Source organism: Eptatretus burgeri, chromosome 11, assembly GCF_056783735.1.
Source record: "Eptatretus burgeri isolate ZD-2024b chromosome 11, Ebu_testis_v1, whole genome shotgun sequence".
Classification (NCBI taxonomy): domain Eukaryota; kingdom Metazoa; phylum Chordata; class Myxini; order Myxiniformes; family Myxinidae; genus Eptatretus; species Eptatretus burgeri.
The window spans coordinates 91896036-91908535 of NC_140971.1; the positions used below are offsets into that span (position 1 = coordinate 91896036).

A 12500-nucleotide genomic window follows, 5' to 3' on the forward strand; every position below is an offset into this window, starting at 1 on the left:
CTCCTAAACTGCAAGTTTTCGGAAGTGCAAACAAGCTGATTCATGTTCGAGTGTTCAAAATATGAAATTACATCGAAAAAAATTCAGTCGTTCCTCGATCATAGACTGACTGACAGACACGTAGACAGAGTGATTTATTTCCCCCACTTTACGCGACACGCATGAAATAATGACAGAACACGATTAAAAAAAAAAATCAACAACTTTATAAAACCATTAAATCGCAAAACAAAAACCAAATGAGCAAACAATATGGAATAGAGCAAGCAAAACCATAATCTTCACTTTCTTACAACAAATTGTATCAATTAAAATTTGAGAAGAATGTGTTGTGAAATTTTCATTGATAAAATCTTTCACTTATCTTGTTCACAGACAGAGGATGACACCAATCCACTTTTTCCTTATCTTCACCATATCAAAACAACAATGAACTCCACCCTTTGTGAAAAGTAGGAGAGCTATCGCTGGCAGAATATCCATGGCTGCAAGGTTGCATCATTACTGGGGCATGGCTATGCCACTGATGCAGTGTTCCCAATCAGTTTATGCAGGAGTTTGTATTTTCTTTTCAGTATCTGGCTCATAACTCGGATCCCTTTTTCGAATGACATAATTGGATCATTAATATCCACCGGTAACCAATACTGGCAGACGAATCCTCCAGTTTACTGTCCTTTCAATGGACAGAAAATCCGTTGATCGTTGATGCACCATCCTGTATGCAAAACACAAAGGCAACAGTTTATAGCTGGACCGTGATTCAAACACAGGGTTAACAGCTCAAAGCTGAACCTCCCCAGTGACCAGCTCTTTCTTGCACTGCACCACCATTTCACAAGATGCACTTTATCCTGAACTCAAAAACACAATGCAACCATGGACCAATCAGTGAGATTCTTGGTCTTGTGACCCAATCACTAAATGTCAACTCTGTCAACACGCCAGTACACTCTTGGATGAAAGCAGCTCCTCAGATAAGCAGGTACTCATTACGTATCCGATTCACGAGATGTGGCCACTGCCACTTTCCTTTGTAGAACTTCGTAATTTAAAGGGAGATGGCTCATTCCTTCGTTACTCGACTCTCTTCTAAACGATCTTATGTGGAAATGCCCGAATATCAAATGCCTGCTGTGTATTACGTATATCTTATTCTGAAACGAGCCTTAACTTAAAGTTAAATAATTTCAACACTTGATGTGGTAAATTACTACAATAATTGAATTAGATTTCAATAGAACATCCTATATCTAAATCCGAAAAGGTAACAAAACAATCATGACAACTTCAAAGCAATCCAATTCATTCTCCGAAGCAAGCAATTGGGAAATATCAAATATATTAATACTGTAAATATTTTTCTATCGAGCTATCTTCTATCCATATATTCTCCACCAGTCTGTCCTTCTGTCTATCCGTCTGGACAGGGTTTCAAAATGAAAAGGCCATTTTGTTTGCTCCGAATCAGTTATCTGGCATTGCAGACCTCTGGTGTACAGGAATTGTGGTAAGTTACCTGGGTCGGTGCTGCAGTTATGCGAGTGGGTCTACATGTGGATATTTGGAGAAAGGAGCATTTCCTTAGAATATTAAGGTAAGCGGTGTGTTTGTGACATCTCGGATTTTGTTAATGTTTAAAAATTGCTCACAGCTTGGTTGAAGGCCTCACAAAGCTAAACTTTTTTGGGCTATCCCACAACTTAATCTTATGATATAATTTTTTTTTGTAATGTCATTTTTGAGTATCGCTGATATCACTCAAGACTTGACTAAAACAAATCCCAAGAAAATCGGACAAAAGACAAAAAAAAATATTTTAAATAACTAAATTGGCATTTGGAACAAATGTGGCTTACGGACCTGTCCCCTTGGGGGATTGTTTATTCACCTATTTTTTTGCATTTTTAGAGGACCCTCAAGGTGTTCTGAATGAAATTGGGAGAAATCTGGGGGAAAATGAACGTATTAAAAATAAATTACACTGTATTGTGAAATGCATGCATACTATATAGGACCCCTTTGGAAGTGCTTCTTGGTCACGGGGAGAGGGGTTTGGACATGTCGCTTTGGTTTTCGCTGTCTGTCTTTTCCCCGGATTTATTTTGATTTCATGTGGAACACCTCGAGGGACCTCTAGCAATGCGATGCATACATGCAGACTATATAGGACTCCTTTCAAAGCTCAAACTGGACACAGGGAAAGGAGGAGGTAGGAGGAGGAGAGGGGAGGATGGTGGGGAGGAGAGGGGGGGATGGTGGGGAGGAGAGGGGGATGGTGGGGAGGAGAGGGGGGATGGTGGGGAGGAGAGGGGGGATGGTGGGGAGGAGAGGGGAGGTGAGAGGGGGAAGGTGAGGGAAGGGGGTAGCAGAGAGAGGGAGAAAGTGTTGGGGAGAGAGGGAGGAGAGGAGAGAGAGGAAAGAGTGCGGTGGAAGGGAATAGGAAAGAGTGGGGCAGAGGGGGATAGGAGAGGGGAGGGGTGGCAGAGAGAGGAAGAAAGTGTTGGGGAGAGAGGGAGGGAGAGGGGAGAGGAAAGAGTGGGGTGGAGGGGAATAGGAAAGAGTGGGGTAGAGGGGGATAGGAGAGGGTGGTGGATTGTGTGTGTGTGTGTGTGTGTGTGTGTGTGTGTGTGTGCGTGTGTGTGCGTGTGTGTGTGTGTGTGTGTGTGTGTGTGTGTGTGTGTGTGTGTGTGTGTGTGTGTCGTTGGTTGTTATCTCCATATGCGGGTTTCAGAAGGTGGAACCGAGTCCTCCCAGGTCTCGAAATATCCACTTCCGTCCTCCGTTTCAGCAAGGGATCATGATTCGTGGACCAATTTGTGAAGTGTGCATGTGCGTGTGTGTGTGTGCGTCCAGGCGGATGTAACTTTTTTTTTACCATTTGAGCTTTTGTCATAAAATTTTCAACATAGTTTTATTATGAGAAAATGGAGAAGACAAATGAATAATTTAATTTGGTCAAAAGGTCAAAGGTCAACGTCACATAAAATTGTAAATTTTCATCCAAATGACCAGAAATTTAAAAAATTTGCAATTTGCAAAAAATTTAAAAAGAAGATGGAGCAAAATCACTGAAATGGTTCACCATTCAAAACCTATATGCCAATTATTTTTTATTTTATCTTAGATTAAACTATAAAAGGTCAAGGTTGCATAAAATTGGCAATTTTCATCCGATTGACCCAAAATCGAAAGAATTTGCATATTTGGTCACTGAAATGGTTCACCAATCAAAAGTTAGTTTCAATAAATGAAAAGTTCAAAGGTCAAGTAGCATAAAATCGTGAATTTTCATCCGATTGACTTGAAATGTGAATAAAATTTGCATATTGCATAATTTCTAGCTGTTTTTGTCATGTTTAGCATACGGAAGAAGAAGTCCGAATAAAATGCGGACGTGGATGGGCTTTGTCTTTTCACATGCTTTCTAGTTTTGAATTTGCTTTAATGGAATAAAATTAGCAGACAAAAATACATTAAGATAACTGAAAGGGAAAGTTTTGGTTCGTGCGTGATGCTGGCCGACCTTTATGGTATCAAAACAGTGGCACTGGCGGAGAAACAACAACAAAGGTTGCAGGTCTGCTATAATAACTGGGTCAGGAGGATTTCAGGAGTAGAACTGAGGAACAAAGTCAGGGCTGTATGAGAAAGGGTGGATAGGAGGAGGATGGATGAACTGAGGAAGGGGATTGATGGGCAGATGAGCTTGACAGGGAGATTGGTGAAATGCTGGCTGAAGTGAGCTGGACACTTGGTGGAGCATGGTAGGAGGAAAAGAGGTATATCGGGGTTGAGAGGGGAAGATTGTGTGAGGAGCGATATCAATAACGTGGGGTGGTTGGAGAGTGGAGAGAATTGCCTGAGGATAGGGGGGAGTCGAGAAGTATCATGGTCAAGGCAGGGTAAAGCATGGTACTGTTGCCAGTGCCGTATTTACCTTCTCTGCCACCCTAGGTCAATTTTCAAAACTGCCCAACCTATACCCACATGCTACCTTTCACTACAAACTAGATCAGATCAAATCTTTAGGGTACTCATGCAGTGTTTTTTTCCCAGCTTTCCAGGTTAATTAGTATGAGGGCATGCTGAAAAGTAATGCTATGTACTTTTTCACTTCAAAACGTGTGTGGATATTTGAATGAAACAAAGACAGATAATGCCATCAATCTTAAACATAGTGTTGGCTTAATGGTGAAGGAGACTGCATGAAGATCTTAGGGTCTTGAATTCGAGACCTTGTAGTGTGTAGTGCTGTTACACAACACAGTTGGGTTGACTTATTATTATCATAAGTACCAGCATATGACAGCACTGTGCATGCAGCTGACAGAACCAGAGCTTCACTGTGGCCTTGACATCATATTTGAGGAAGAGATAAAAAAAATCTGAGGAGCCAAGTGGGGGCTGTATGGTGTATGCTGCAAGACAGTGAAATTAAGGCGACAAATTGCTTCAGCAGTTCGCATACTTGTATAAGGCCATGCACTGTCATGCTGTATCTGCATGTCAGGAATACCCTCCGAATCCATGCTTTCAATTTCTTTCGTTTAAATGTTGCACTCAGCTCAAATGTAAATTACTTTTCATCCTCCAGCAAGTGTTAAAAAAAAACTTTTCATTCTCCAGCAATTGTTAATTACACTGAACAACAAAATTTTTTTACTGGAGATGTGTAAAGTGATTTAGACTAATTTGGGTACGCTGATTTCAAAAATCATAACCGTTTTGCTGTATCACGTCAGGATTTTCAGTAACAGAAATATTCCCATTGCCTAGAAGTCAGGATTTCAATGAAATTTACAAAAATTCATTTATTCATTTATTTCATCATGAATGCTTTAAAATTATAGAAATTACAGAAAAACTCCACTGGAATGTAATTAAAAATGCTTTAGGCATTTGGCTTTGCGTTTGTGCTGCTCTGTGTCAGTTTCACGATGCAGGAACCAGCAGAAATCGCCCATCATGTTCGGGTTGTGCCGCCCTTGGTAACGCGTCTCCATGAGTGAAATCTCTTGGTGGAATCGCTCGCCGTGCTCGTCCGAGACTGCTCCCAAGTTGTCAGGGAAGAAGTTCAGGTGCTGGTGTAGGAAATGGATTTTCAGGGACATCCTGGAGCCAAGTTTCCTGAAGGACTCCAGCAGCTGCTGCACTATTTCTTCATAGTTGTCCGCGCGCTCGTTCCCCAAGAAGTTGTCCGTCACAGCTTTGAAGCTCCTCCACGCTGCCAGCTCTTTGGGGTTTAGAGTTGTCGGAAAAGTTTCGTCCTTCATAATCTGTCGGATTTGCGGTCCAACAAAGACACCAGCCTTGATCTTGGCCTCCGACAAGGTGTTGCCAAACTTTTCCTTGAGGTATAAAAAACCACGCCCATTCAGATCCATTGCCCGTACAAAACTTTTCATCAAGCCGAGCTTCATGTGGAGTGGTGAAAGGAAAACCTTGGCTGGGTCGACAAGGGCGACATGCTTCACGTTGTGTCGACCAGGTACATGCTCTTTTCGCTCTTCCCAATCTTTCTTCGTCCAGCGATTCTTGTCGTCTCTGCTATCCCAGAGACAAAGGAAGCACATGTATTTCGTGTAGCCTGACTGCAGCCCTAACAACAGCGCCACCACTTTCAAGTCTCCGCAGATGTGCCAGTTGAAGTCATTGTACTTGATAGAATCAAGCAGCTGCCGCATAGTCTCATAGGTCTCTGTCATGCCGAACGCGTGAGCCAGTGGGACTGATGGTTTCTCGTTGCCATTGTGGAGCAAAACAGCCTTCAAGCTGTTCTTCCCCGAGTCGATGAAGAGGCGCCAGTCTGCAGGATCGTGATCACACCCAAGTTCTTTCAACAGACCGTTGATGTCACTGCAGAATGTCATCGTGTCTTCCATCTCAAAGAACTCAGCCATGTCTCTGTGATGTGCTCTGAACAAGGATATCTTGGTGTTAGGTTCAAGTAGATTCCACTGCTGCAGCCTTGATCCAAGCAGCTCTGCCTTCGCCTTTGACAGCGAGAGATCTCTTACAAGATCATTTAAGTCTCCCTGGTTCAGAAGGTGTGATTCTTGAGTGTCGGGTTCAAAAGGTTCATCATCACCATCCTCTTCACCACTGCTTACAGCTATGTTCTGATCAGCTGGAGGTGTTGGAACGGGGTTCTCGTCATCATGAGGCACAGGTTTACGAGCAGAGACGCAGTCAGCGTACTTGATGTGCCCTTTATTCTTCTTGTTGAAGCCGGCGATGCTTGTGCAGCAGAAATAACAATCATCATGATGATTCTGCGGCTCACGCCATATCATGGGCACCGCAAATGGCATGCTCGCGCGCTTGCCCACCAACCACTGAGTCAAGGTTGTGTGACAGCTTGTGCAGCAGATGTGTGGTGCCCAGCTCTGTTCTTGGTCCCCCACCTTACACCCGAAGTAGTGAAAGTAGGCGGCCTTCATTTTCACTGCTGTAGATATACTTCGCTGTTGATCTTTTTTGGTATACCGACCACAGACATAACAGAAGTTGTCAGGATGATTGGTACAGGAACGCCTACTCATCTTTATCTGAAAGAAAGAAATACAACACAAGTTAACAACAATTGTACGAAATAGACATGTTAAAGACATATGTAAATTTCATTGAAATCCTGACTTCTAGGCAATGGGAATATTTCTGTTCCTGAAAATCCTGACGTGATACAGCAAAACGGTTATGATTTTTGAAATCAGCATACCCAAATTAGTCTTAATCACTTTACACATCTCCAGTAAAAAAAAAATTTTGAAATTTGTTGTTCAGTGTTATCAAGGTCGAATGTAATTTCCGACGAGCAGAGTAGCATAAAATGGGTTACTAAAATTAACTTGAGAGACGAGCCACAAACGGATGGAGTTGTGAAAAGAAGACAGAGCAAAACAACAACTAGAAAGCCACTCGGTATGTTTTGTATCTCACCAATAGGCCGGATCTGGTTTCGGACCTGAACTAAAATTTAATCGGCTTGTTCTCATCACCAAACCAACTCATTGAGCAGGTTTCATCTGAAACCGTCCACAACTTTTTGAGATATCGTGATATATATCGTTTTCGCCCTATCACTCAATAGTGAAGAATCACTAAAATAAAAGTCTTGGATCCGGATTCGGATCTTAACCAAAATCGAATCAATTCTTCCTTGTTACATATCAACCGAGCCACTAAGTTTCATCCGAATCCATCCACAACTTTTTGAGATATCCTGCTATATGTCGTTTTAGCCCCATCACTCAATAGTGAAAAAAAAATCATTTAAAAAATTCTCAGATGCAGATTTGAATCTTCACCAAAATCGAAACAATTCTTCCTTGTTACATACCCAACCAGACCACAAAGTTTCGTCCGAATCCGTCCACAACTTTTTGAGATATCCTACTATATGTTGTTTTTGGCACGATCTCTCAATGCTAAAAACAAACAAACAAACAAACCAAAAAAAAAACACTTAAAAAATTCTTGATTCCAGATCTGAATTTGGATCTTCACCAAAATCTTATCGTTCCGCCCTTGTCACATATCCAAGCTCTCCACCAAATTTCGTACAAATCTGTCCTCAACTTTTTGAGATATTTTATTCACAGACAAACCGACAGGAGTGAAAACATAACCTCTATCCACCTTCTATAGCGGAGTTAATAAACGATGGTACTTATTTTACAGAAAAACTATCCTCCCTGGCAAATCAAATTGATGAATCAGAAAATCTTCAACACCCTTTTCGCCGGGAGGCATGCACGACGTCGCAGCCCATGAACCGGGGAGGCGCCAATCAGCTGCCAACATCATCACAGCGCTAATCAACTGCCGACATCAGTGCATCCATTTTTCACTGACGCTGGCAGCTAGTTATGTAAGAATGACAATAATAAGGGCTGTATCCACCATGTCTTGGGAAATTGTTATTTAAGAAGTACAATTTTGTGTGAACACAAGCAATTTTCACAAGTTATGAAATCAAAGATATGGCCAATTCACCGTCTTTGCTGCCCTTACTTCATTTTCCTCACTGGGCCAGGGCCTCGTTGGCCAATGCGGAAATCCGACCCAGACTGTTGGATCTCAGGGAATGTCACTTCCCCTTATAAAGAGAAGAGAAGGAAGACAAAGAATAAAAGATATAATCACCTCATTTGTTCAATCCACCGTTGCTTAACACTTGGTTCCTTCAGAAAAAGATAAATGCTGCAGGTATGGCTCTCCGATTGGTAATTACAATCTGGAACGAAACACTACCATCTTCACAATGCTACGGCGGAAACATTCTACCGGAGGATAAAACCAGGCTGTGCCTTATCCTGCCAACATGACATCATCGCTTTGGTGTGTTTTTGAAGTGTATTAATTTTTAAATCTGATAAAAACAACTTTTTGTTGTGATACGGGTGCAGTACCCAAGAGAATGTCGCTTCCTTCAGTTGGAATCATTACAATTGATTCAGCCATAATTGTGATAGGTATGATATAATGGGTTAATACTGTGCGTCTGTCTGTCCCACCCTGAAACACGTTACAGCTCCTTGGGGAGAAAGAAAAAAAACAACTATGAAGTAAAACTTGCTTCAAATGAATCCAAACCTCTGGGAAAAATTATATTTTTTTCAATCAGATAAAAAAAATTAAAAAATTATTGAATCTGGGCCGTGTAAAGGCATCCAACTGCTGCTTCGATCACGCTCGAAAATAAATAAAGATTATTTCCTACAAAAGAAAGATATAACCTATTTTTCAAACTATTTCAAACAGTGCAAGAATAAAAGGCTTTCGTTTTTTTCTTCTTTTTTAAATATCGTGGTATTTTTTAACCACGGTCTTCTGCTCGTTCAGGTAATATTGTTCTCTGGATGGATGTAAGAGCCAATCACATGCAAACTTATTTTTGTCTGTTTGCATCACAGAATGTTTCTCATTGCATCACATAATACTGCAAAGATACCTGACTGTTCTCAGTGCAGAAATACTTCTTGAAGACATCTCTGACTTTTATTGCCTCTTGAGAGCTGTGATAGTCAGGAAATCTTTGAACGTCTTGCAGTGCTTTTGCGATATCCGGGAAGTCTGGTCGATCATCTCTGTCGGGTTCATCAACTTCTGCTGCAATGTCATTCTGAAGTATGTTGTGCAGGACAACTGTGGCTTTGACAATCTTAGTGACTGTGTCCGGCCAATGAGTGATTCTGCGATAGTACACCCGCCACCGGGATGCAAGAATGTCGAAGGCATTTTCCACAATAGCTCTGGCCCCACACAATCTAGCGTTGAAAATCTTTTTTTCTTCAGAAACATTTCTTCCAGTAAATGGACGTATTAGGTAGGTTTTCAAAGGGAATGTCTCATCACCCACAACCACAAGGGGAATGGGACCGAGTGCCGGAGCACCTGGCAGTGGTTGTGCTGGAGGGAAACTGAGATGCTCTTGTTCCAAACTCTTGTAAAGGCCACAGTTCTGTAAAGTTGTTTTGTCACTGCGTAATTCTGCAGATCCAACATCAACAACAACAAACTTGTATTCCGGATCTACAACAGCCATCAACATAATGTAGAAGCTCTTTTTACATTTAGAAAGAACATTGATTGGTCTTGGAGGGGCTTGGAATATCACGTGCTTTGCGCCAATAGCTCCAACGCAATTAGGAAAGCGAAGTTTTTCCAAGAAACATTCCGATATGCTTTTCCACTTTTCAGGTGTTGGTTCTGGCAGGTACTTCGGCATGAGAACTTCCCATATGGCTTCACATACTTCCTTCACTATGTTTTGGACAGTGGATCTTCCAACATGGTAGGTGTCTGCAACAGATCCATGGGAGTCTCCAGAAGCCAAGAACCTTGAGGATTGATAAAAAAACAAATTAAGTAAGCGTAGTACAACACTGCAGTCACACATTTTTATTTATTCAGACAATACATTGGTCTACCATCCTCACTACAAATTCAAACATACGAGGATACCTAGATGCAGGAAGATGCCATTCGGCCAATCATACTTGGGCTTAGTACTCCATTAACTAAAGCGATTAACGTACCAATCATATTCTTATGAAGAATTTATTACCCATATACCTTCAATAGTCAACTTGTATATAGTATGCCATTAAATAATCTCCAGAAAGTATCTTTGGGAAAAGCTACATGACACAATTTCTGATTCATGGAGATCTTTGACATCTAACTGCATGACATCCATAAAAAAGTGCAGACCTGGTCTTTTTGGTGTTTCCTGGAACTTAGTGGTATGTTCCCTTTCAAGGAACATCAACACATAAGACTATTGGACCCATCAAGCCTGTGCTATGAATACTAACCCATGGTTATTTGTCCATGCTCTATCCATTTGATATGCTGAGCAGCAAGCAAGGAAGCAGCAAGTCTCATTTTTAGAGTCTTCGTATGACTCGGCTATGGTTCGAACCACCGACCTCCCAGATTTGGAGTGGACGCCACAACCATAACACCACCGAATGTGGTTAACATTTCAAGATGATGATTATCTGTATAAATAAAAGCAACGTTTTGGTGCATTTTAGTGCTCAGGTGTTTGTGCCTTATATAAGCCTGGTGTTGGCTTGGTGATTAGGGTGGCTGGGTTGGGATCCTCGGGTCCTGAGTTTGAGCCCCGTTGGCCACTGAATAAACACCAAGTGGGGTAGACTCAGCCTGTCATCCTTCCGAGGTCGGCAAAATGAGTACCAATGTACTGGTGTAGGGACACAGCATCAGCGGCATCGTCATGCCCCAACAAAATGATAGCTACCTGGCAGCCAAGCTGCCATACTCAAGAAGAACATTGTGCATGATATGAAATAAAATATAAGAAACATTCATTGTCATCTATCAAAAAACACACACACACACACACACACACACACACACACACACACACACACACACACACACACACACACACACACACACACACACACACACACACACACCTCTAAGCTGTCTACCCTGGGTTTGAATCCTGACCCAACTATAAACTGTCATCCTGGTGTTTTACAGGTAGGGTGATTCAATGTGCATGCCATCCCTCAGATGGACGTTAAACTGGGTGTCCAACCTGCCGGCATTAGTTGGTGGACGTTAAAGATCCCATGGTGTCCTTTGTGAAGACAAGGCGAGCTATCGCCAGCACCCTGAACAAATTCCAAATTCCTGCGTGCTCGGTCAAATTTCCTCCATCAGTGGTGACTAAAATGGCCATTGAGGGACCTCAAGATTAGAGGACAGTTGCATTCAGTAGTGCACAGTGATTTTTTTTTCTTCACTAAATTGAGTGCCAATTCATAATAACTTCAGTAATAAAGACGACCATGAAGTTAAATGTCTCACAATTCTAGGATCGACGAGTGTTAATATTTCTGTCCTTTCCTGGCATCATTGAGAAGTTTTACGTTCCCCAGGAAGTGAATGTACATATGTCTTTGCGTTCTTCCGAAAAATTGATGCAGATCTGGAGCTCTGCTTGCACATTGTCCACATCCAGTTTGTTCCTCTTGTTTCTCAAAGTGGTGGTCATCATAAAAAAAATCCGTTCTGTGTGAGCATTTGCTTCATGGTATTAAGAATATGTCATGAGATGATTATCTTTCGAGCATTCTGAGTTGAAGGATGTCTTTCTCTTTGGAATTTTTGGCAAGACAAACGTTTAACAGCGTCAAGCAACAGCAATAACATAAAGACGTCATTTGGAAACGTGACACATAGGATCTTTGTTGGCATTCGCAGGACAGACGTGGTACGAATTAAATTACAAATACAGTTTTAATCAATGAAGACCAACAATCTAAAGCTAAGTTGTGGGTCGAAAGCTTGGAGGGCTGAAGAGTAAAATAGAGGACATAAATGCGTCCGGTTTTGAATGAATAGAGGACAGAGTAGCAGAAAACCGGACTATCCTGTATAAAACCGGACAAATGGTCACCATCGTGGCAACCCATCCAAGCTTGTAACCCTGGCCAAGAAACTGCTTCAGTAGAACTGACACTCTGTACAGAGATGCATGGTGATCAATTCTAAGAGCATGGTGCATTAATAATGATCATGTATCAAAAATGCTTTTCACAGAAGCAAGACTACAAAAGTTGAAACATTTGTGTAGTGAATTGGCATCAGAATAAAACGTGACCCAACTGACGTGGGGTTGCAGAAAAAAATGAAAATGTTTCACAATTAAGTTGTGGTTTGTCGAGGAGCCAGAACATAGAATGGATCTGAATGCAACAGAACAAAAGGAACAATAGAAAGAGAGGGGAGCCACACCAACAGCAGGGCCGAGGGACAAAACAGAGGGAGACTTGGGCAATTAAGGGATGTGTGGAAGAATGAGTGGTATGGCAGGACGCACCAGGTGGACAAGATAGATACAGAAGCAAACTCTGGAAAGTTGGAAAGGGGTGAGTTTGGGGGAAGAGGAGGTTAACGAGGGTAGAAAAGATGAGGGTAGTGTCAGGTCAGGTCAGATCAGCTCTGTGGCTTGCTAC

At 41.9% G+C, this 12500-nt stretch overlaps 1 protein-coding gene across 4 annotated transcripts in view; it reads right to left on the minus strand.

Moving 5' to 3' along the window:
• Nucleotides 1-183: 183 nt before the first annotated feature.
• Nucleotides 184-12500, minus strand: part of LOC147017651 (uncharacterized) — a 30885-nt gene continuing 18568 nt past the window's right edge. For all 4 annotated transcript variants that reach the window (XM_085847385.1, XM_085847386.1, XM_085847387.1 and 1 more), the window contains 2 exons: nucleotides 8957-9845; nucleotides 184-6551 (listed from right to left, as the gene is read on the minus strand). In XM_085847385.1, the coding sequence (XP_085703511.1) occupies nucleotides 4884-6551; nucleotides 8957-9845 (2557 nt within the window). In that variant the 3' untranslated portion in view covers nucleotides 184-4883. The remainder of the gene's footprint in view (nucleotides 6552-8956; nucleotides 9846-12500) is intronic.